Source organism: Xyrauchen texanus, chromosome 34 (assembly GCF_025860055.1).
Source record: "Xyrauchen texanus isolate HMW12.3.18 chromosome 34, RBS_HiC_50CHRs, whole genome shotgun sequence".
Lineage (NCBI taxonomy): Eukaryota > Metazoa > Chordata > Actinopteri > Cypriniformes > Catostomidae > Xyrauchen > Xyrauchen texanus.
The window spans coordinates 29,759,739-29,786,950 of record NC_068309.1 but is presented as its reverse complement, the minus strand read 5'-3'; the positions used below and the strand labels follow the sequence as shown (position 1 = coordinate 29,786,950).

General features: G+C 37.6%; 1 protein-coding gene across 1 annotated transcript; it reads left to right on the top strand.

Annotated features, from left to right (window-relative positions):
- The first annotated feature begins 464 nt into the window (after positions 1–464).
- Positions 465–24,726, top strand: LOC127627578 (enteropeptidase-like). Its single transcript, XM_052104018.1, has 25 exons — positions 465–504; positions 6,167–6,306; positions 6,847–6,914; positions 10,906–11,057; positions 11,192–11,233; positions 11,591–11,710; positions 15,102–15,210; positions 15,299–15,408; positions 15,514–15,651; positions 15,766–15,915; positions 16,410–16,515; positions 18,153–18,300; positions 18,406–18,547; positions 19,017–19,106; positions 19,229–19,354; positions 19,537–19,677; positions 19,767–19,877; positions 20,424–20,556; positions 20,662–20,757; positions 21,896–21,945; positions 22,040–22,247; positions 22,364–22,545; positions 22,652–22,747; positions 22,907–23,046; positions 24,550–24,726. Exons 1-25 carry the CDS (start codon positions 465–467, stop codon positions 24,724–24,726), a joined length of 3,015 nt encoding a protein of 1,004 aa, XP_051959978.1.
- Positions 24,727–27,212: the final 2,486 nt, after the last annotated feature.

The following is a 27,212-nucleotide window of genomic DNA, read 5'->3' as shown; positions in this document are numbered from 1 at the left end:
GTTCCCTTTGGCTCCGGAATCCACCAATGAGGACACAGCGGGACTGGTTGATCACTTGGGTGATGCGTCACTGCTTTTCCTCCGGAGCAAAGCAGCGACCTCCCTCTCGGACCGTGATTCAGATGGTCTGGCCAGAACAGTGGACTGGGCAATTGGAGAATGGCAACGGTGGCGATGCTGGGTCAGGCACTGACCTGCTCAGATGGCCAGGTCCACCAGGTCGTTGAAGTGGGCAGGCAGGTCCAAGGCATAGATTTCGTCCTGGATAGCCCATGCAGAAACCTGTCCCAGGGCTGCTTGCACCAACTGCAGCAGTAAGGCGATGAGTGTGTTTGTAGATATGTAGTGCGTCGTGGTCGTGTAGGGAACAGATCCATGAGGAATCCTCCGTAAAGCGTGTGTTCGTGGGTGTGTATGCATCATTGTCATAGGGAGCAGATCCACAAGGAATCCTCCATTGAAGAATGTGTGGGCAGAAGGTCAAGCGCAGCAGCAAACTGGAAGGTAACTGCACTCCAGACACACAGGCAGAGACAGGCAACCAATACAGCGAGGTGAGTTACTTAAACAAACAAAAATAATCTAGCACAATCAACACATTGAAGGGTTTAAGTAGGCAGAGAAACAGCAGAGAACAGGCGCTGTCAGCACGCTAATTAGTGGCATGATTAGCTTTCCCATGGAAACAATCAGTGTTCCTATGGAAACGCAGATCACACATGCTGAGACACATGAGGGAGAGAAAACAAAACCAATAGAACAAACTGCCGAATTCACCAGGATCATGAAAAATATTCTGAGATGGCCACCAAAGACCTTATGGATATGTTTATTATAAGCATGCTGAAGCTGTTCCCTATGCAGTAGAACTCCTCAATGGAATCTGGCTGTTTGAAAAGCCATTAAAGGTTTAGTGTATAATTGGTGGGTAACTTTGTAATGGACATTCAGAATGTTAAATTCAAATCAGTTTTGAATGGAAGGCAAACATTTTATTTTAAATGCACTCAACAACAGACCTTTGCTATTTTTAGGTGGCCACTATCAGGATTATGACATGTGATGTGCAAACATAGAGAATGGACAGATAGCAAACAGGTGTGTCAGACTACAATAAATGTTACACAAAAGTTACAGTACATGCACTTTTAAGTAGTAAGCTACTGTTTTTTGCAGTTGCAACTGTAATTAAGACAAAATGAATTATGACAGTACAAGTGTTGGTTTTTATGGCAAGTTTGTTCTCCAAAGTTTCTGTTACATGATGCTTTCTCCAGCTACTTCAACAGCATGTCTGTCAGCTTTAAAGCCATCTACTGTATATGCCAGTTTACTCTTTAAAATAAAAATTGACAGTCTTTGTCTTCCAGGAAAATAGACTGAAAATATTCACTTTTAAAAAAATATATATTTATTTTGTGGCATCTTGTTATTTACTCTGTATCTTTTCCCTATAATAAGGATGTCATGCTCAGGGACAATATGGCTTTGATATACTTTACACAATATACTTTCTATAACACACAGTGAAGACGCAATGGAATCAGCATCCAAAACAACAGCCTCTCCTCACAAACAGCTACTTCATGTCTGCAGCCAAGAAATGCTTACACCGGTCCAGTTATGGACTGCGGTCCGTTCTGACAAACGATTTCGATCTCACCACGATGAAAAAGTCCAATCTCATGTCTGTTCAGCAAGTATTATTGTTGAATAGTGCTGGCCAGAAGCTTCTTTTACGTATTTTTAATTCTATGCTGTAATGCCAGCTCATGCATGAGGCAGCACTGTGATGTAAGCTCTGGATCTACTGACGTAGATGTGTACTGTCCTACCAATCATAACTTGAGTTTACGTATATGCCTCATTTTTGCTACTCTCAACTTTCATTATTAACTGGAAGAAAGAAATGGCTAAAAAAAAAACAGAAAAATATCCACTTTCCCCTTATTAATATTTGTAAACGTATTGAGTGCTCCCTTACAAAATAGTACAAATTTTCCTTTCATTATTTTCAGATATAAATGAGCTTGTGATTCGCTGCAAATGTTTGTCAGAAATTTGCAGCTTTTCACCAGTAGCAGTGAACCTGAAGTAGACTTTGGGCAACAATGGAAAATTTGAGACATGATTGCTGCAAAGCTCATTTTCATATGAAATTAATCAGTGGTAAATTTGCAGAAACATATATCAGTAAACATAAAAAAAAAGTAGATTAGGGTTTCATGACCCTTTAAAGACAGACCATGAGTGCCAAATTGTTAATCGATTGGATGTGCTTCTGTTGAAGCTGTCAGTCCGTGTTATTTCAACTTAATTGTAAAAATCACATTTAATAGTGTAATTCCTGGTGAAGAACTACACTACCCATAATTCTGAAGAGAGATCCACCAATCCGAGCATCACTGAAAAAGAGCTCTGCAGTGACTGTCCACTTCCATAATGCATTGTGGATGAGGAGATCGAGTCAGTCTCCCTAGGCACTGTTGAGCTCAATGGCAATATTTTTGCAAACCAAGATAACATACTTCAGTACTAGTTTCACTGCAGTTTCCCAGTGAAATGTCCAGCGGGGGGCACCAAAAGCAAGTGAAATTATGTTGTAATCAGACATGGTTTCTAAGGTGAATATCAGATCGTTTTAATGAGTAAAACTCCCTAACCTTACACTAAACCAACACTTAAACCTGTCCGATAGTGTTCATAAAGATAAATGAGAGGTGAACAAAACCGATATCTGAACCCTCAACCAAGATCTAAACCTGACAGTTAGTTTTCAAAAAGATAAATGACAGGTGAACAAAACAGACATCTTTAACCTAAATCAACACCTAAACCTAACAAGTTAGTGTTCAAAAAGATAAATGAGAGGTGAACAAAACAGACATCTTTACCCTAAATCAACACCTAAACCTGACCGATAGTGTCCAAAAAGATAAATGAGAAGTGAACAAAACAGACATCTTTACATTAAACCAACACCTAAACCTGACCGATACTGTTCAAAAAGATAAATGAGAAGTGAACAAAACAGACATCTTTACATTAAACCAACACCTAAACCTGACCGATACTGTTCAAAAAGATAAATGAGAAGTGAACAAAACAGACATCTTTACCCTAAATCAACACCTAAACCTGACCGATAGTGTCCAAAAAGATAAATGAGAAGTGAACAAAACAGACATCTTTACATTAAACCAACACCTAAACCTGACCGATAGTGTCCAAAAAGATAAATGAGAAGTGAACAAAACAGACATCTTTACATTAAACCAACACCTAAACCTGACCGATACTGTTCAAAAAGATAAATGAGAAGTGAACAAAACAGACATCTTTACCCTAAATCAACACCTAAACCTGACCGATAGTGTCCAAAAAGATAAATGAGAAGTGAACAAAACAGACATCTTTACATTAAACCAACACCTAAACCTGACCGATACTGTTCAAAAAGATAAATGAGAAGTGAACAAAACAGACATCTTTAACATAAATCAACACCTGAACCTAACTGATAGTGTTCAAAATCATAAATTAGAGGTGAACAAAACAAACATCCTTAACTTAAACCAATGCCAAAACCTGACTAATTGTGTTCAAAAAGATAAATGAGAAGTGAACAAAACAGACATATTAACCCTAAACCAATGCTAAAACCTGACCAATAGTGTTCAAAAAAATAAATGAGAGGTGAACAAAACAGATATCCTTACCCTAAACCAATGCCTAAATGTAACTGTTAGTGTTATTCAACATGAAAAGCATATTTGCTAAAGCAACCACGTCATTTTGTGTCGCTTCTATGCTTCTTTTTTTTTGGTGTGTGTTAGATACACAATAGAGCAGGACTTTTAGTTTGAGTAACCAATGGAAGATGAAGTGTTCAAACATAATCATTATTTTTGCAATTACATTTGGTGCTACCAAAGGCACAGAAATTGCACACTTCACCTTTAAAAATGAGAAGTTTGAATATATAGCCTTAACTTCATACTGACTATTAAATCTATACTTTTTATTTTCAGAGAGATTTGTACACACATTCTGAAACCTCCCGGACAACAAAATTGATCATATATTCCAGTGGCTGCTTTAGTTCATACTAATTCAGATTTTAAGCTGTTAAGCATTAATATCTGTGCATGATCTCGTCTAATAAAACCATCAAAAGCATCTTACAATTTAATTTGTGATTATATACAGAACAATGATGTGCTGTATATAATCACAAATCGGAAATATTTATTTCTGACTTGCTAATAAATCTTGTCTTTCATTAATGTTCAGTAGGACTTTGTATTTATTTTAGTAGCAGCAATTCAAACATCAATAGCAAAATGATTAATTGACCAATTAGTCTTGCACAATGACAGATATAGGGGGGTATAAAAGCTAAAATATTTTATATTGGATGACAATTCAGGGGCAATTCTGAGGGCAATAACAAAAGTTCAGTTCCTGGAATAGCATGTTGTGGCTAGGACAGTGAAAGCCTCTCCCTCTCTTGGGTGTAGCTACATGATAATACACAATAGCTACATGCTACTAACAATTTAGTGTTCAAGATTAAAAGATTTCACAGCCATATATTGATCTCTCCTTTGGAATAAAGTTGAACTGAGGAAATCTGGAGGTATCAGTCTTTGAAACTGATGGAAACAGGCTTTTTGTTTTCAACTTTAACTTTACAGCTTTGCTAAGTATCTTACTGTATTGCCTACACCCTTGGTTGTACACCTTATGGGAATGCTGATAAAATGGTACTCAATAATGCCAATCAACAATATAAGTTGTTGCTCAATAAAAATTTATTGCAAGGCTATATAACAATCAGAAGGGGAGAGAGGGATGACAGAAGCTTTGGAAAACAGTGACTCTTCTCACTTTTACAGTAGCGTGAAGAAGATTCGCCATTAGAAACATGATCCAGACAATTAGAGACTAAAGTAGACTACAGCCAATTTAAAGTTACATTTTTGCGGAAAAGCATAAGTCTACAGAAGTCATTTGTCTAAATAATGTCTAGAAGAGGTTGTCGTTTGTCATCCGTGGAAGTGCTGCTCTTGACACTCGTTGTCGTGCTGTTTGTGGTATGTGTGGGACTTATTGTCATCTCTTGTCTTGCACTAGACAAAAATGGTATGAAATTCTTATTTTCTCTACATCTCAATTATTTACATGATTAATAATGATATATGGGTAGTAGACAATGAATACTTTTGGGAAGTAGAGATGTTCTGCTGTGTGACTTGCACAATTAATTAATTTATTTATTTTTTAAATTTACGCATTTCAATTTCATAACAAACTTCCTTCCAATTGAATTGAGTAATCTTTAAAACAATAATAATAATTATGCAATGCTATTATGCATGCATGAGAGAATACATTATATATTTTTACTTTTAAAAATTAATTTGTCAGACCACAGTATCATTTAAAAATGAACTAGTGAAGGCAAAGGGGATTTTAAATGTTGAAAACTTGATGGAAAAAAGTTTAGCAGACCACAACATCTAAAATACACATTTCCTTTTACTTCGTACATAAAAACGTGACGTTGGTTAAAAAAAGGTTTGTTTATATCATACATCAAATACACACACACACACACACACACACACACACACACACACACACACACACACACACACACACACACACACACACACACACACATATATATACACACACACACACACACACACACACACACACACATATATATATATATATATATATACACACACACACACATAGTATACACAGTATATCTAATATAGTAACACTACAATAAGGTTGTAATTGTTAACATTGGGTATCATGAACTAATAAAACACAATGATTTTTTACATTATTAATATTGATTAATGCTAATTTATCAAAATACAGTTGTTCTTTGCTCATTTATAGGTTATTTTGTATCAACTAATGTTAACCCATACAAATTTTAATTAAAAAAGCTTGTAATATATGTTGAAATTAAGTGAAATTATTTAATGTTCATTGTTAGTTTATGTTAACTATTGTTTTAAATAATTAAAATGAATACAAACGTTTTGTTAAGTGTTACCGGTTAATTTCACCTTGACACTTTTCACCTCTACCAAAATAGTGTGTAAAAATGTTCCTCCTTATGGTCTTTTTTATTTCATTTTAGTTAAAGAGGTTGAAGGAGGGGAAACGGGCTCAGAGTTTGCTGGGACACTTGTCATTTCTAATGGAACCATTTTCACAGAGGAACTCCTCAACAAAAGCAGTGTACAGTTTAAAGCACTGGCTTATGACACTGAGCAGCAGGTGAATGGGTTATAAATACATATTTTTACATACATTTTCTAGATTTTGATTTGAAATTTTTTACGAGATGTTCATTGGCAATATAGTAAATGTTAAAATTAAGTGTAATATAATGTGTCTTTGTGCTAGATGAATGTAAAGGGGGAGATTTGTTAGTGTGTTATTTAGAAGAGTTTCCGTTATGTTGGAGTTTTGGGGGTTACCATTATAGTGGATAATGGAGCTTGAGCTTAAAAATTAAGATTGTTTTATTTTGCTTTACTCATTGAACAATTGCTTTGCTAATAAAGCATAGTGTTTCCAATCCCCATGCATTCAGCATGGTAGCGTTCACTGTATTAGCTTCTTGCCAGTACTAGCTAGGTTTAAACAACTTGAAGTATTTAATTTAAATATTTTTAACTTGTTCATTTTGAGTTAAATTTGAGTCGATTAACTTAAAAACGTATTTAACTGATTCCCTCAAATATTTTGAATTTCACTTACTTCAAGATTTACTGTGTATCTTTGTGTTCTCTGTGCTTTGCTGCCTGTTTGTAGATAAATAAAGCCTACAGGCGCAGTTCCCTTCAGGAGCAATTTAAAAATTGCAAAGTGAATGAATTCAGGTAAGACTTTATCTATTACAGCACCAGTTGCATAAAACAGTTTTTGACTAGTCTTACAAGTTAGTTGTTTCAGTCAGTAGCAAACATGTAAGATTCAGTTCACTTGACATTGCTGTAAGCACTATGGGGAAGTCCTTCTAGATGACCTTGTTAAAACTCTTATTCAATAACGCCAATCCTCTGATTGGCAATGGTGTCATGCCCTTCAGGCATGCAATTGGCCTATATAAGCGGGTGTTCAGTCACCATTTCTTCAGAATTTTCTTCCTTCAAAACTATGCACTTTGTCTTCATCTTGGAACCCTTCAGCTTCGACGTCAATATACACTTACAGCGAACGGAACTTGTCAGCAAGAAGCAAACAGGACGAATTGTCACCTGTACTGCTTCCCCAATCGCTCTGACTGGAGTTAATGTATCCTTTTTATATATACAATTTTAACTAAAAGAGCCATTTGCTTGATACACGTCTTTTTAAAGATGTCATCCCGCAAGTGTTTCCTATGCGAATGGCACATCATGCCATCTGTTGAGCATGAGAGCTGTGTTCACTGACTGGGCCGCACCCATGCATAAGCAGCTCTCATGGAGTCAGACTGTCCTCACTGTTAGGACATGAATATCCAGACATTGCACAACCTTTTTTTGGAGGAAGATCCAGCCTTTCGTGCCCTCTCATCTGCCTCTTCTGTGTTCAGTCCCGAGGGACCACATGAGGAGTCACGGCAGGACATTAAGTTTGAGCTGGTAGAATTAGAGGATGATCTCGTTCTGGCGCAAGCCCAGTGAGCCCCCGAACTTCCGATCTAACATCCTCACCTGTTTAATATGCACATTATGAGCTCCAGCCCTCTACTGGAGTGCATGGCCTCATTACTTTTCACAGCTCTGACGATGGGTATGATGGTGTGTCACTCACAGCTTCAGACGAGTGGTTCACGGAGGATGTCGTCACCTCTTCCCCCAGCGAGGTCCACACGGAGCTCACAAAGACAAAGGAAAAGACTACTCATAGCTTCCCCCAGTGGAACAGGCAGTCGCAGCTCACCTCTGCCATAATACTACCATGGGATGGAAATCCCACTCTGCCAACCCCTACAAGCCATGTCGACTGACATCCACATTGGCTGGAAGAGCTCATACAGAAGTGGGCCAAGCTGGTTCAGCACGCCACAGCATGTCGGTGCTCCAAGTTTTTCAAGGTAAGCTCCTCAATCAAATGGATGAGCAAGGCCCTGATCCAGAGCATTTCAAAGAGCTCCACACCACTACAGATTTGGTACTGCAAGCCACGATGGTTCAAGCCTGATGGTTCTGGACTGGCATATTTGGCTAACTCTCACAGAGATGCATGACGCAGAGAAATCCGCCGTCCTCGACACCCCTTTGTCACCCGATGGTCTCTTTGGCAATGCTGTGGAAGGCTTTTTACAGTGCTTCATTTTGGTGCAAAAGCAGTCTCAAGCGATGAAACATTTTCTGCCAAAGAGAAGTAGTACTTTCCTTTTTCCTCCATGCTCCCGATCTAATTCTGGTTAGCACCCAACAAAGAATCAATTTCTTGCTGCCATAGCGCAGACAAAAGCTACTGCTGAGTCATCTGTGAAGACACGCAAACCATGGCTAACCGTAAGCACCCCCCTTCTGCCTATTTTAGATCTGAGACGCTTCAATCGCACACTTGCGAAGCTCCCATTCAAAATGATAACTCAGAAACAGATCTTATCGCACATCCATCCTCAGGACTAGTTGGTGTCAATAGATCTGAAGGACGTACACTTTCATGTACTAATTGCACCTTGTCACAGGTAGAACACTTTTCCCTAGCTAGAAAATCTCCTTTTTAGGGGTTCATCTTGACCATGTGAGCATGCGCACGCACCTCATGAATGAGCTTTATGGCGGCAGCATCCGCAGTCATACTGTTAGTTCTGTTACACATAAGACCTCTCCAGTACTGGCTCATGCGGCATGCTCCAGATCGCACCTGGAGCCTCGGGCGCATGCGCATTACGGTGACTCGCTGCTGTCTGGCTGCTCTAGTGCCATGGACAGTGCTGACCTTCGACCAACAGGGTGTTATGCTGGGTCAAATTTTCCGAAGAAAAGTGGCAACAGCATATGCATCCAACACAGGATGGACAGGTGCAAGTCTGTCGTGGCACGTGAACTGCCAAGAACTACTGTCTTTTTAGCTTTGAGAGCTTTTCATACCGACATTGTGAATCACCACTTTCTGATTTGTCCGGAATACACAACAGAAGTGCCAGGGCAGACTCCGATTGCCACAATCAATGAGCATGACACAATGCCTCCTCCAATGGAGAAGGCATCATCTCCTCTTATTGCGTGTCACACATGTCCCAGGCCATCTGAATTTAGGAGCGGATCTGTTGTCACGTCAGGGAGTATTACCAGGGGAATGGAGACTTCATCCCTAAACAGTGATGAGGATTTGGGAAATATTCAGCAAAGCGGAAGTCGACCTATTCGCCTCCGCGTAGAACAGCCACTGTTCCACTGAGGAGACAAGTTCTCTCTCAAGCACAAGGCATGATTTAGCATCCCCAGCCAGAGCTGTGGAACCTACATGTGTGTCCCCTGAACTGTGCACATTGGACGAGCCAGAATTGCCTCAGTTGGTGTTGAAAACCATTTTACAGGTTAGAGCACCGTCCACAAGACGCCTCTATGCACTTAAATGGCGTTTGTTTGCAAATTGGTGCTCTACATGTGGTAAAGCCCTGGTGAATTGCCCCATAGCTGCGATTTTGACATTCCTTTAAGAGTGGCTGGATGCTGGTCTTACCCCCTCAACACACAAGGTTTATGTAGTGACTATCTCAGCATACCACGGCCTGGAGGCTGGCTCTTCGATAGGCAAACATAATGTAGTCATTCCTTAGGGAGTGAGGCATTTGAACTTCCCTCGCCATGCTATGGTGCTTGACTTGGGACTTGAAACTTGAAACTGGTGCTGAAGGCACTCACAAACTCCCCATTTGAGCCACTGGAATCTGTTGAGCTGCGAGTGATTTCCTTAAAGACCCCACTCCTATTGGCTTTGGCCTCATTTAAACGGGTGGGTGACATGCAGGCGCTGTCAACTGAGCTTACGCCTGGAGTTTGGTCCAAATATTTCAAAAGCCACCATTAAACCTAGAAAAGGTTACATACCAAAGTTTTCTAAATGCCCTTCAGGGCTCAGGTGGTTTGTTTGCATGCCTTCTTTCCCCCGCCATTTAATTAAGATGAAGAGCAATCTATGTATATGTTATGCCCTGTGAAGGCATTGCATACATATGTTGAGCACACCCATCAGTTTAGGCTGTCGGATCAGCTCTTTATTTGTTATGGAGGACAAACAAAAGGAATATCAGTCTCCAAACAAAGGCTCTCTCGCTGGATCGTTGATGAGATCGCCCTCGCTTATGAATCACAGGGAATTGCCCTATTGGTGTCAAAGTGAATTTGAAGCATTGCATTCTTCTAATAGGCAAATATTTTCCAGCAAAGGTATGCTTTGAGCGGCCACTGTCGGCCATTTTATATAAGCTGTTCAGTGTCTTCATTTTCCCACAATGCAATGCCAATTAGACTTACTAAAGACAACTGTGAGCTTATTCTATGCAACAGGCTTTTTATGGCATCTTTAGCTAGTCAGACTAATTTTTAGATGAAAGTCTATGTTAATGACTATGTTTATGCAACCGGCCCCAGAGCTATTAAGAGAGCAATAATATTGTAGTTTGCAATTTTAAATGTTCTTTGCATGCATTTAGTTTTTAGAGACAATGTAATTGGAAATCAGAAATGAAAATCTTTAAAATGATTGCCAAATGTGAAGTATCTACAGATTTTGAACGGCATTCATCACCAGTTACAGTCATTCTGCCAACACTTTTCTAGTGTTTATGTGCTATACTTAATAGTGTTGACATTTTGGCCAATCAGTGAAAAAAACACAATCCCTTTTCTTTGTCTCTCTTAGAGAGGGCAGTGTGGTTGTACACTTTGACCTTCTCTTCAGTGGTGTTGTGCATTTAAACACAGCTCAGGAACAGTTAGTAGAGGGTTTGAAGCAGGGTGAAACTGGATCTGATGATGGACTCGTGATTGACACCAGCAGTGTGCAGGTCACAGGTAACATCATCAAAAGTGATTGTAGATGCCTTGAAAATAAATTTATTTTGTCTAAAGATCAGAATAGTCCGAATATTTGTGTACTGATTAGTTCATTTACAGATATAATATAATTTTCTAATTTATGCCTTCAGATAAAGAAAATATAACACAGATACCATCTACAACAAAACCAGGTGAATAATGTTTTATAATGTAATGATATATTGGAAGTTGCTTTGGATGAAATATATATATATATATATGTTTTTATTTTTTACATCTACTGTATGTTATCCAGCGAGACAAGTTTGGTGACAAGTTTATTGCAGAATTTGATATTCTATAAATCAACAACAATGTTTATTACTTCACAGAAATTCACATTTAAGTTTACATAGCATTAGAACTTATTTACAAGCCCAATGAATGTAACATTTAGTGACAATGCCAGCGGGCCATTCTTATTGTTGAGCCCCATTTTGGTTAAAAACCAATGTTCCTTTACTTGTCTAGATTGATAATAGTTGTGCATCTTTCATCAGTCACTACAGTGAAGTGTCCAGAGGGACAGAATGCATGTGTTGATGGCACAACATGTGTTCCTGAAACTCAGTTCTGTGATGGAATACAAAACTGTCCTGATGGCTCAGATGAGACTCCGAGTATATGTGGTATGTACAGTGTTGAGTCACATGCTCCAACTTTTGACATCTTTAAACATTTATTGTATTTGAACTCTGTTTTTTAAGTAGACATATAAAATGATTTGCCTTTATTTTGTTATGATGATGCATTTTGTATATAAATGTATAAACTATTATATTCTGGGTTCAACACATGCTGAGCTCAATCGACCACATTTGAATGTGAATGGGGCCAATTTTTGGAGGGTTTAAAGGCAAAAATGTGAAGCGTATAATTTTATAAAAACACTTACATTAATTATTCTGTTAAAATACATTATTTGAGCAGTAAAGTTGTTTAATTTATCATTTTTATAGTCATATTGTGGTTTGTTGACATTACATCGTCCTAGCAATAAAGTTGTAAAATTGGCTATAACTCTACACAGAAAAGGAGAGTAAGTGATTTTATCACATTAAAATCATGTTAACATGCATATTGTTTACATCTTGTGGCTATACTTTTGAAATAGTGAGTATTTTAATATTTACAGATTGGCCCCATTCACTTCAATTATATGTGCCTCACTGTTACACAGATTTTTTTGCGGTAATCAATATTATTCCACAAATGCTGTCGATTGAGCTTAACTTTGATTGAATGCAAAATACTCCTTTAAAATAGAATTAAGTGCTGTACTCAGTGGCGACAATTCATGTACAATATTGCCTCTTCCAGGGTTTGGACCTGCAACTTTAAAGTTAAAGCTCTAATAGCTCTTTAGCTTATACTATAGCACATGGTCCCTGTGGAGATAAAAAATATCAGGCACATTAAACCCCCATATATAAAGATGTAATGAAGGGTACATATCCCCCCAATATTTAGATCAGTGGTCGATCAATATGGGTTAGTATGTCCTAAACAGTGTCTTGTAGCATGTTAGCAAATCTTGAAACAAAGGAGCCAGTTTATTACTAAAATTATAGATGTAAACAGGGGTGCAACTACACATTTGCTGAGGGGTATGCCACATCAATGTTGGCACACACACACATACACATGTTGGTGTAGCTACTGTATTATTATGAGGACTCTCAATAGACATAATGATTTTTATACTGTATAAACTATAGATTATATCCCCTAAACCTAACCCAGACAAAAAAACTTTTTTTTTATTTTAAATTTTCAAAATAATTTAGTTTAGTATGATTTTTAGGCTATTTGAATTATGGGGAAACTAGAAATGTCCTCATAAACCACATTTATAGCATAATACCCTTGTAATTACCAGTTTGTAACCTAAACAAATGTCCTTGTAAACCACCTAAACCTGAACACACACACACACACGCATGCACGCGCGCGCACACAAACACACACACACACACACACACACACACACACACACACGCATGCACGCGCGCACACAAACACACACACACACACACACACACACACACACACACACACGCATGCACGCGCGCGCACACAAACACACACACACACACACACACACACACACACATACGCGCACACACACACACACACACACACACACACACACACACACACACACACACACACACACACACACAAAAAGCCAAAAATCCATAGACTAATGATGTAGCCTTTGAAGCCCATTCAACTATATTAAAAAAAAAATAGTCAGATAGAACAGAACTATTAATAACTCAACACTTTTCAAATGGCTTCAAAATGTAACAAATATTACAATTCAGAACACAATAAAAAAACAAATGAATAAAAAAAAGTTTTTTAATCAAGAATTCAATAAAAAAGTTAATGTGATGCTGTTTATTTAATTTGAATTTTTATATTTAGAATTTCATTTTGAATGTTTGTACGAACAGCAATGTACATAGCAATGAAACCGTTTAGTTCTATAAAAACTAATTATTAATTTAATTTGATCTGCATTGTTATTTTCCCTCCAAACTGAAAAAGAAAGAAAATAAAGAAGAGGCTTACTTGTTCAACAGGATTGATTCTGAAGCAAGCCTCTCCATCACACTGGGATTTAGTCAATAACTGATCCAGGTGTTGTTTAATAATTCCTGAGATAATTTACTCACACCACATCCAATGGTCTCTCACGCCGTGTTTGACAGTGAGAGCGAGACAACAACAGGCGAAGTTTGGAAACCACAGCAACATTAGTCATGGTTAGTAAGAGGAGCACAATTATAGACAGGACATGGCGAAGGGTCAAACAACAACTTTTTAAACAAGCTTTTCTCTCTTAATATAAAGCGACTGAATATATATTCCCAGATAAATGGTGATTTTTGGCATAACCATGACAGAAAGGATACTCTGAATAGAACTAATATTTATATAAAATGGCCATAAGCAGTGCTGAATAGTGACGGATTACATGTAATCTGGATTATGTAATCAGATTACAAAATCACAAGATTACAAGAACTTGTAATGGAATTAAATTAAATTTTAAAATACTCATAATCTGACTACAGTTACTTTTTATAGATTACATGATTACATATTAACAAGGCAACGGCAGTAATTTGTTAATAATTATTGATAATTTTCATATCAATATCATCATATTCTTACCCCAAGGCGCAATAGTCTCACAGATGAACATTTTAAGCATGAGCTCCTTTTTACGTAACAGTAAGATATGCATATCAGCTAAGGAATAGGTGATGTACTATTAATAAGCAGTAAGGGTTAAAAGTGCGCAAGTGTTTCAGAGTTTTGAGCTGTTAACTTTGACCTAGCCATGTCATTGCTGTTGATTGCAGGTTCATTACTGTTTGTTCATGTAATGTTTATATTGTTTTATGCACTTAAATGAAATAGACATTACATTTAATTGCTCCAAAGGATTTAGAGGATGCCATCTCTATGGGTCCTGTCCACAGGTACACAATAGTTCAAAGAATGGAATACATTTTATTCCTCTATGTACTTTAATGTTAAAATGATTATCCTACTCAAATGCATGTGACATAAAATAAAATAGATTTAGGTTGAAAGTAATCCAAACATTATCCAAATGTAATCGGATTAATTTACCCCAAAAATATCATCTCTGAGATTAAGTTACTTATTGCATTTTTTTGTCATGTAACAATCTGCCAAGCACTGGCCATATGTACCTCTAGGCAATGTTAAATGTCGATTAACTTCAAGCTTTTGTTCTAGATTTTCAGTGATAAAGTGACAAATAAACTTTCCAATCTATCCAATTGTGCATTGTTTTCTTCATTTTATTGCACTCTTTTTCATTTTCAATCTTCCTTTTTCTGTTCTGCGCACTAGGCTAGAATGTATTTCCCCTCTGACCATATTTGTCATATGATAGTAAGAGCAATTTTGGTAGACCGAGGGTAGCTGTGAAGGTTGCATACCCCTGGATGTACATTATATGTCCTTTATGCTCCACAGCAACAGTGTGTGATGGACAGTTTCTTCTGCTTGGTCCGTCCGGATCCTTCCACTCTAAAAACTTCCCCCTGGATTATGACAGTAACACAGCCTGCCACTGGATCATACGGTACTATGGTGCTTCAAACGATTTAGTTGTTCAGAAACAAATAATCTGTGATGTCCCTGCCTTACACAATTCTCCATTTCATCCACAGAGTGAGCGAAGGCTTTTCCATAAGAATTGCTTTTCATAGTTTCTATACGGAGGAAGATATTGATGTTCTGGACCTGTATGAGGGCACTGGACCTCTAAAAAAATTAACATGTAAGTTCAATGAAAAACACTATTGCCTGTAATTCTCAAAGAGATTTCTGGTTTTGAATTTTGACTTTTTAAAAATCTGTCTGTTTCACATATTTTCTCTCTTAGACTCTCTCTCAGGCAGATCACCTGGAAACATCTGGCTTCTATCTCATGAGGCCACTGTTGAATTTTATGCAGACTTCATCAACAACTTTCAAGGATTCAATGCTAGTTACAGGGCAGAAAATATCAGTCAACTTTCTAGTGGGTATTATCAGTTTATAATGATCACACGGCCATGTGTTCAAATGTATTAAAATTTATTTTAAGATCGAATAATTTGCTATTATGTTCATTGAAGTACATGTTCTTTGTCAGATGAAGACAAGATCAACTGTTCATTTGAAGAGGACTTCTGTCTGTGGAGGCAAGACCAGGAGGATGATGGTGACTGGTTAAGAGTACAAGGCTCTACTCTTCCACCTGACACTGGCCCAAGCTTTGATCACACAATGGGCAACCAATCAGGTGCCATTCAGTAATCCAACTTCTCTAAACAAAAAATATTCAACAAATGTAGGACTTTGAATCCTAGCAATTTGCATATAATTACTAAAAATCTATTTTCAATATATATATATATATATATATATATATATATATACAAATACAGATTGACAAAGTCACTTGTGAAATGGATTGCTGTGAACTGTGTGCCAATGATTGGCTTATATTCAATAAAATATTAGTAAACAATACATTGTATTCTAAAGCCGCTTTTTGTATTGTCTTATCAATAATTAACTCTTCTGCTACAGGAATGTAATGCATTTTAATGATCTGACAGTATATCTACAGTATATATATACAATTTAGGTTGAATAATATATAATATGTAATATTATACTATTATCCAAAACAGTGGGTTAATTGATTTACTGTTTAACTATTTAAAAATGCTAAAAAAATTTTTTTTGCTTATACATACCTGATCCATTTGACATTGATTTTTCATCTCATAGGGTACTACATTGTGACACCTCGGAGCCCTGGAAGTTGGGATAAGACATTACGTATCTACAGTGTCCCTCTGTCTCCTGTAAATGAATCTATCTGTCTACGATTCTGGTTAGTTTTTTTTATGGTACTTATTTTCAGGCCATAATCCATCCTTGTACTTACTTTTTTATCAAAAGTACTTTTTGGGAACAGGAATGAGAATCAAGAGTGTCTGCCCACTTTTTCCATCTGGGTTCCAAAGTATTTTTCCCATTAATTTTTTTCCAAAGACTTTTAATAAAATCCTTCTTAAAAGAGTTGTAAGCAATGAACCAAACTAACCAGTTCCGAAGTGAATCACAACAATACAAACTTTGATTTGAAGCAAATAATATTTGAAAATCGTACAAAAAGACAAATGTACAAGACTGTGTACTTACCTTCTTTTACATGCGATGGGAGAAAGGTGCTTCTGGTTGTTCCTTGCAGGGTACTCAGCCTTACTGGCTCCAGATGGTTAGTGGTACGCCTCAATCGGTTCCCTCGATCAGTAGTCAGGGCACTGATCAGTGAGTTGGACATTTTTAGGGTATCGTTGCTCACCATGTTCCCTTACCGGAAATGTCGCCATGTCTTCTGAAGTCTCTCAAGTGGTTAGATGACGAGCACAAGTGTAAAACTATGAAGTCCAAGACTTATATTCTCTTTAAAAGAGATGTTGATTGTAATGTCTTTCATTCATAATTACCATGAAAGTGAAAAAATCTTTTAAAAACTTGAGTTGTTAAAAGAAGGTTTAAAATACACTCCTATATATTTTAATTTATTTATCCCATTTATCTGTTATAATAACTCTGTAAGTTTGAAAATCTCCAAGGAAATAGTGTCATTTATACAGCGATGGTGTTGATTAATAACAGCTGCGCTTAAATGCGTGAGCTCGTTAACGTGTCGCAGGTGATGGAGTCATTAGTGTCCCAATGTTCACTGAATCAGTACCCTTACAAGTGCCCGAATTCATGTTCACAATATACTGATTCACGACATCGGGAGCTAGGGAGCTGATTGAGATACAGGGAACGGTTAGGGTGAGGGTGGGGGTGGGGGTGGGGTTGGGGTTGGGGTTAGGGCATCTGCTGCCTCTCAGTAACAAATTGAGGCCCCTTTGTACAATGAGCTCTTTTACAAGGGCATGAACTACAATCCCATGAAGCAATGCGAATGACATAATTGAATAATATATATGTATAAACTTTTGATTTTAGGTTGCTGATTATAAGTTTACCTGGAGTGGTGGTGGCGTAGTGGTTAAAGCACAATGCTGTTAATCAGAAGGTTGCTGGTTCAAACCCCATGGCCACCACCATTGTGTCCTTGAGCAAGGCACTTAACTCCAGGTTGCTCCAGGGGGATTGTCCTTGTAATAAGTGCACTGTAAGTCGCTTTGGATAAAAGCGTCTGCCAAATGCATAAATGTAAATGTACCTCAGAATATTCAAATATATACAAATATATATGTAGACTGAGGGTTTAGGCTGATTGCATCATTCACAGTGCGTCATGGAAGTGGGCGGTCACCGCTTGTGCCTCTAATGCTTTTAAATAAGTTATGGGACACCAAAGTATGCCGTGTTCATGGAAAGTGCCACAAATGCAATCTGAAATGAGCAACGATGATATTATGACTTTCTTAGATCTCTGTCAAGTAGGCTACAGGACATTAGCTCACCTGTAAGCATTTTAATTGTTTGTCTGTGCTCTTTAAGGTATCATATGTTTGGGGAAGAGGTTTGGCGTTTGGCGGTCCTGGTAGAGGATGGATCAGCATCCACTGTCCTCTTCTGGAAAGAAGGGAACTATGGGGACAACTGGAACTATGGCCAAGTCACACTAAACTACACAACAGATGCTGTGGTCAGTTCACATACAATTCTACAGGCTTTAAGTTCAAAACCTTTAAGTAACGATTTACACTGTTAAAATCGAAGGATCATTAGAACATTTTTGTTTGGCTCTCAGGTAGTCTTTGAAGCACAGAAGAAGGCGGGCTTTCTGAATGATATTGCTCTGGATGACATCAGTATAGTTCCTGGCTCTTGTTCGGATGGCCTCCCTGACCCAACACTGGTCCCCCCACCCATCACTCTCCCACCCATTCCAAGTAAGGCAAGATGTCATTTACAGATTAACAAATGTATGTAAGATTGTTTTGGTATGTCATTTTTATTTGAGTAAAGGAGTTCCTTTTTAAAGATAATGAAATTTAACTTCAAGCAACATGACTAAATATAATTGGTCATATTTGCTTTTTTATATATTCAGTTCCATAAAAGTATAATCAATTTCAAAATTCCCAAAATACACAGTAAGAACTGTGGTGGCCTTTTCTATAATTTTTATTTTTTAATTTTTTATTAAAGCTCATAAATGTCACAGTTAGCTCAGTCAGGCACCAGATAACCAATAATAACAGTTCAAATGACAACCTTGATAAAATTGACAGATTTAGCGAACATTAACCCACAACTCAACATTACAATTTACAAGTTAAATAATAACCGTTATCATATGAAGAGGATTATGTTTTTTCTTTTGTTTCTGAAATAACTATTGTTTCTTTGATATAATAGCTGATTGTGGGGGACCCTTTGACCTTTACGAATCAAATTCAACATTCAGCTCTCCAAATTACCCCAATGGTTATGGGAATGATGCATCGTGTAAGTACTACATTCTAATAGTAACTGCTGTCAGCTTGGGTCTTAAACATTAGAAATACTGAACAATTTATTGAACGATTCTAATAGTGAAAGAGGAAATTACACCTTTGCCTTGTCTTTAGGTATGTGGACTTTACATGCTATGGAAGGACACAGTATCCAATTGCACTTCCAAGATGTTGCTTTGGAAGCCTCTCTTGACATTTTGGAAGTTCGAGATGGAGTGGAGCCCTATTCAGAGTTGTTAGGTAAGTCTTAATTTTTTTGTACATTTCTTAAAAATGCCAAAGGGAGATAAATGATAAAGAGAACAAAAAATGGCAATCAATGTTTTGGCTATTATTTTTTCAGAAATATTATAGTTAAATTGCATTATATGAACAGACACAAATGATTATGTTCAGAGTAATGCATGTTTTCATCCTCAAAGGTGTCCTAACTGGTGATCGTTCCTTTCCGGACCTTTTCTCCACAACCTCTCAGATGACTGTCATGCTCTTCACTGACTCATCGAGGAATGACAAAGGCTTTCTAGCCAACTTCAGCACAGGTCTTCACCTGGGTCAACCAGGTATGTTTTCTGCTATTCATGAAATGAAACAGTATGGAAACATAGAGACAGTCTACTATTATATGTTCAAAAATTCTATCAATTTGTAGATCCATGTCCAATTGGGCAGTTTCAGTGCAGCACAGGAGTGTGTGTGTCCAGCGCCAGCGTGTGTGACGGGGAAGAAAACTGCTCTGATGGCTCGGATGAAGCTGATTGTGGTAAATTGTCAGGTTAAAGCAATAAAGCAATAAATATTTTCTCACCCTCGTGTCGTTCCAAACCTTTGTGACTTCTTAATTTTAAGACAAAAATGTTTTAATAAATGTCACGGTCCATCTTTTCAATTCAATGGAAATGGATATTGCTTTATTTTCAAGCTTTAAAAAGACCGGACGTCAAATTGAAAAGGACATCAAAATTTTACTGAAAAATTACATTGTTTTTACCTTTACCTATAGTATGCCTACATGATGCATGAATGTTATGGACTACTTTTATTATACTTTTGAATACTTTTTAAGCTTTAAAGTGAGGGACTATCCAGAACATTTATTAAATCATCTCCTTTTATATTCCGCATAAGAATGAAAGTCACACAGGTTTGGAGCGACATAAGGGTTAGTAAATGATTACAGCTTTTTATTTTTGGGTGAACTATTCCTTTTTATAGCATGATATGGATTTCTACCAAACAAACATATGGCTTACAGCCATTTTAATCAAATTGTGCTGTTGACATAGTCTGTGGTGCTGTTGTATTTTAGTGCATATAATAAAACATACTCTCACTGGAGCCGAACGACTGAGACTTCAGGTCCAGCATAACCTTTACACGGTGTGTGCACAAAACTGGACATCTGAGCTATCTGACTTCTTTTGCCGCTACTTGGGCTACAGGTAAGTGTTCACCTGTCAGATTAAGCATAGACTAGTTTAGTCAGTCATACTAAAGTAGTGAAAGGATGATGAAAATTTTAATGTCACATTTGTTGATTTATCTAGATCAGGAAATTCCTCATTCTCTAATGCTATGGATGGAGATGCTCCCTTTACTACAGTAGCTCTGAATGCCAGTGGCATGTTGGATTTGAAGCCCAGGTAAATTACAGTTTAATAGCAGTAGATATAAATATTCACAAATGTTGTTGACATATTGAAAATAGCTGTAGCTTCCACAGACAATTGGGTAGCACTTTACAATAAGGTTCCACTTGTTAACATTAGTTAATACATTAGGCATCATGAACTAACAATGAACAATATATTTTTAGAGTATTTATTAAAATGTGTTAATGTTAGTTAATAAAAATACCATTGTTTATTGTTAGTTCATAGTTCATTAACTCATTAACTTAACATACAACTTTTGATTAAATGTTTTACTATTTGTTGAAATTAGCATTAATCAAGATTAATAAATGCTGTAAAAGGAATTGTTCATTGTTAGTTCATGTAAACTAATGTTGTTAACTATTGTAAACAAATGGAACCTTGTTGTAAAATGTTACCGAAAATTGTTATTAAAATATATACTATAAAAAATACATACAAATATTACATAAAAGGATTCTTGTAACAATTTTCAAATATTAATCACGTCATTTAAAACATTTGGAAATTATATTTATGTGAAGACACAGAAATATACAGTACTGTGCAAAAGTTTCACAAAAACATTTACCTTAAGATAGTTATTAATATCTTCAGCTTTAGTGTGTCAACAGGAAATATAAATGTTAGACACACAAACATTCCTTTTGCAAAGAGAAAAGATTAGAATAGAAGAACAGGGAGCCCTACAACAGATGTCATGGCCCCCACAGAGTCCCCCACTGAACATCGTGTCTGTCTGAGATTACATATAGAGACAGAAGCAGTTGTGACAGCCTAAATAGACAGAAGAACTGTGGTGAATTCTTCAAGAAGCTTGGAACATCCTATCTGCCAACAACCAAGAAAAACTGTGTCCAGATGTACCTAGGAGAATTGGGGCTATTTTAAAGGCAAATGTGGCCACACCAAATATTGATTTAGCTTTTTTAAGTTTACTGGACTTTGTATGACATAAAGTGAAAAATGAACTATTTATGTCATTATTTTGGAAGACTATTTCACAAGTGCCTAAAACTTTTGCACAGCACTGCATAAAAAACATCTGCATGTAAATAGAATGGGATCCTATAAAATCTCTATTTGAAATACTATTTATTTTGTTTTGTCTATTTTGTTTTCACAGTGACAAATGTCTCGGTGAGAAGATTACATCACTACACTGTAACAACCATCGTAAGTTTAAAATCAGAATCATCATTAAAAATTAAACATTCAAGTTTTGTTGTTTCTTTGTATGTTTTTGTTTACATTATGTCATGTGTTGTAGCATGTGGTTCCCGTAAAGTGCCCTTACAAAATGAGACAAATGGAGACAAAGAGATGGGACAGATAGAAGGCAAGGTGGTGGGAGGACAGGATGCCCAGGAAGGGGCGTGGCCATGGATTGTGTCTCTGCGATGGCAGGGTCGGCACGTCTGCGGGGCCTCGTTGATTGACAGGGAATGGTTGGTTACAGCCGCTCACTGTGTTTTTGGGTGAGTGCTGCTCAGTATTCTCAATAGACTGCTTTCGCTGTAGTTATATTTTAAACAATAAGGAATAAAATAAAGAAAATGCAGTGAGACTAAATGTTAATGTTTTGATCATATAGAAAGAATGTGTACCTGTCAAACTGGGCAGCTGTTTTGGGTCTTCACACTCAGTTTGGGACTGACGCCTCTGAGAGTCAAGTCCATTCGGTAGATCAGATTATTATGAAGAAGCGCTATAACAGGAGGACAAAGGAATCTGACATTGCCCTTATGCATTTACAGACACCAGCCAACTTCACAAGTCCGTAATTAGAAATACAATTTTTATTTTATTTTACTTCTACAGGAAATGGGTACTAAGTGTCTGCCAAACATTTAAAACATATTAATGGATTATTATCTTCCAGATTACATTCAGCCCATTTGCCTACCAGCTTCTGGAGAACAGTTTGGTGTAGGGAGGGAGTGCTTTATTGCTGGTTGGGGAAAACTGTCTGAAGATGGTCAGATACACATTTGTGCATTCTTATTTACTTTATCTAACTTTAATTCTAAACATTAAACATTATGCAGACTGAGATTTGAATTTAGAATTTTTGGTTGTGTTTGAGACACTTTTTTAGTGTGCGTGTGTATGTGTGTTTGTGTGTTGTGATCCTCAGGCTCAGTAGCTAATGTGTTACAGCAGGCTGTTTTGCCCCTTTTAAACAACACACAGTGTCAAAAATGGCTGCCTGAATACAACATTACAGAGCGGATGGTGTGTGCCGGATATGCTGAAGGTGGAGTGGACTCCTGTCAGGTGTGTACATTTTGAAAAGGAGTGACTATTTGCACTAGGTGTAAAAAGCACCTGGTACACAGGTATTTGCACTCCAATAGTCTGCTGGAAACATAGAAATTGAAGACAAACTGCGCCCACTAGTGTTGCTGCAGTGGTGAGGGTTGTTACTTCAGTGAGAATGTGCTTTTTTCATGCAGGCAACCTGGGTTCGATTCTGCCTTTTATTCCCCTTTTTCCCATCCTGTTTCCAGTCTCCACACCTAACATTTCCTTTAATACAACTTATTATTATACATTAAACAAAATCTAAATTATATGATACACCCCCCCACACACACACATATTCAGTATATACGGGGGCAGTGGTGGCTCAGTGGTTGAGGCTCGGGGTTACTGACCAGAAGGTCAGGTGTTCAAGCCCCAGCCCTACCAAGATGCCACTGTTGGGCCCTGAGTAAGGCCCTTAACTCCAGGTTGCTCTGGGGGGATTGTCCCTGTAATAAGTGCACTGTAAGTCGCTTTGGATAAAAGCGTCTGCCAAATGCTATCCTTCTGCCAAATGCATAAATGTAAATGTAAATATACTGTGTGTGTGTGTATCGCAATATCACATGAGCAAGAGTGTGATATTTTATATATACAACAGTTCAATGAACAAGTTAATTTAAAAAAGTTAGGAGTCACAAGTACGGTCATAAAAACACATTTGTGCATTGAACTACATTCTCATGCGACGGATTACAATCTGATGTTGCTGGTTCAAAACAAATGATGCGTCCAAGCCTCCGTTAGTAGTTCAAAATGTTCACTTCAGAATTAGTTTCACGGCTTGGGCTGTTTCTAAGTTATTGGATGGATGGATGGATGGATGTGTGTTTATGTGTGAGTGTGTGTGTGTGTGTGTGAGAGAGAGAGAGAGAGAGAGAGAGAGAGAGAGAGAGAGTCCTCCATTTTAAACAGTGTGTCCACTCCATAGTCTGATAAGAGGAAAGCGCCTTCAGTTTGTGTAATTAATCAGTCTGTTGTGTCTCTCAGCTGTGATGAGCCTTAATGCTGAAGATGTTTGTTTAAAGCCGTTTAAATCTGTTTCCTAGCTTTAGTAGTTGTAATATAGGCGATCACGAAAAGATGTTGTATGTAAACGGCTGAAAAGGCTTCACTTCACATCACCTAACTTACACATAAAAATTATATTTTGCCACCACCTGCATGTATGTAATTTATATACATGTATATTGCATATGTGAATATATATTGAATATATTTGTTTAGTATAATATATACAGTATATTAAATTTTGCTTTACGGTTCAGAAAAAGCTCTATTTAAAAAACAAAAATCAGATTTTCTCTCTCTGTATATATATATATATGTAAATTCTGTTTAAATGGCAATGATCTGAGAATCCTTCGTCGTATATTCTTATACTAAAAATAGATGTCTTTATAAAGGGTCATTTGTTTGTAAAAAATAAAATAAAGAATATGACTGGATTTTCTTATTTTGTGTCATAAATAACAGGGGGATTCTGGAGGTCCACTGATGTGTGAAGTGGACAATCACTGGGTTCTTGTGGGAGTGACATCTTTTGGGAAAGGCTGTGGACAACCTCAGCAGCCTGGAGTGTATACTCGTGTCAGTGAGTTTGTTGACTGGGTGGTAGAAACACGACGTCTCTACTCGGACTGGAAGGGATAAAATTATTCTGTATAAAGAGATGTCTTGAATTGTTTGTCTGTGGGCTTCTGGACATTTGAGGCCTGGCACAGCAAGTGTCATGTTTTCTAAACTACCCGTCCTGAGTAATTGTCTTTTACGTGATTTGTGCATTGTATCGTAAGTTGCTGCTTAAAACTTCAATGTGAATGATGATGAAGGAATGTCTTTGTGTTTGTAAGCGATATAGTGTTCAGTTATATTTACCCGAATTTGAAATAATATTTTTTGCTACAATTAATTATTTAACAATGTATAATGAATAAAGTCTTGCTTATAATTCTTGTAATGTGTGAGAACTTTTTCTTTTTCCACATCAATCATCATGCTTTCATATTTAGTTTATTATTATTATTATTTTGTCCTTTTATCTACTATTGTGGCTCTTTTAAAATTTTGGCCAATCACGTTGTGGCAGGGCGGAGGGCGGGGCCGGGTCGTGATCATACACACCCGGTCCCGTATTAGGCTAATCAAGCCTCTGAGGTTTAAAGGTCGACTGCAGAGTATCGTGCGGGCGAGTAAGAGTTTTTTTTTTTTTCATCTCTCTCTCTCTCTCTCTCTCTCTCTCTCTCTCACTGTCACTCTGCATTGGCCTTTTCCCTCTTTTTAAATTTTACAGTTTTTGGGGGGGTACTACACTGTTACAGGAAGTACCCCCCATTTTAATTATTTCTGTTTCCCTCCCTGTGTCCCCTCCCTCATCCAGGTAGATGGGGATGACCTGCCGGCAGTCAGCGCAGAAGGCGCGCCCTCCCCCAGGGAAAGGGGGATGTACGTTAGGCCGGGGGCTTCCCAGCCTGAGAGAACGAGGGAGGAATGTGGCAGGGTCGTGATCATACACACCCGGCCTCTGAGGTTTATAGGTCGACTGCAGAGTATTGTGCGGGAGAGAGAGATCGTTTATGGACATGTCCGTCGTGTGTGTTTATGTGGTCTTTTGAGTTTATCATTAAAACTATTATTTATATTGAAAAGCCGGTTCTCGCCTCCTCCTTTCCATTGATCCCTTTACACACGTGTTCAACAGACCCAATCCATGTTCAAGCTTTCGTACCTGGTTGCACAATTTTAAAACATATTTCCTGAGCAAAACAGTGACCTGATGGCAAATAAGGTACAGTGTCAGTCAATATATATATATATATATATATATATATATATATATATATATATATATATATATATATATTATTATTATAATTTTTTAATTGGTAACGGTATAAGCCAAAAAATACATAAATAAATACAATAAAAAAATCTATAATTTTTAACATACTATTAAATATATATTTTTTTTCTTTATATAAATTCTATAAGATATTTTGATTAATTTTTTTACACCTTAATGGGATCTTAGAAATTCACATTTATGTTTGTCAAAAATGTTGCTCCAGTGTTTTTGCTTATAGTTTGTTAATCCAATGAGCGTTTGTTTCTTGAGATTTCTTTTTGAAAACGAAATAATAGAGAGTGCATTTTCAGAATGGTGATGCAGTAAACCTCAACTTTTACTTTTCACAATCTCTGTAGTACAAATACCAGGTGAATATGGATGAAACAGTAGCTGCTTACATGTTTCTTTACCTGAAGCTGGCAACAGCTTGGTCTTAAAACAGGATTTTCCATACTATGAACACCTTTTACACACATTTGAAACAGGTGTACACTACCTACCTGTGAAGAGGAACCTTTCTGACCCTTACTGAGAAGAATAAATGGGCTTAGGTACAAAACTGTCCCCAGCCACACTTAGTAACCTCATAAATGTAGATATCACAGGGCTTTTTATACCGCCATACAAAACCACAAAATATTCTCCCTATATTATTGCCATCTAGAATACTAGTGTAACCCCCGTTCCCTGATGAAGAGAACGAGACGTTGTGTCGATCGAAGTGACACTAGAGGCTTCTTTCAGGAGCCACGATTACCACTGATTTTGAGAAAAGGCCAGTGAGGTCCTGCCTAATGAGGGAGATGCGGGTCCGCATGATAGGGGGACCGTATCATGGAAAATACATCACAGGGGGTTACCGTGATAACCAGCACTGGTCGTGGGTCTGGTCGGGAATTCCTCCGCTGAATTCGCGAGCCAGAGAGCTAGGAGGAAGAACATCCAGTGAGCATGAGATTGAGGGCTCATCTGGGAGTAAGAGTGTACGTGTTCGCCTCAGAGGAAGGGAAAGGCGCTATGTGCAAGCGGTACACCTGGTCGGCTGTACCGTATTACAGAGTTCTACATGCTCAGACCTAACAAAATACGTGACGAGACCGACTTAACCCGGAGATTATAAAATCTTGCAAAGGTATTAGATGTTGCCCAGCCCGCCGCTCTACAGATGTCTGCTATGGAGGTGCCGTTGGAAGTTAGCGCAATCAGGAAGCCCATCTTCTGGGAGAGGGCACTTAGCTCGACTGACTCTAGCGACTCAAAGGGGGCTCTCTGAAGGGCCGTGAGGACCGCC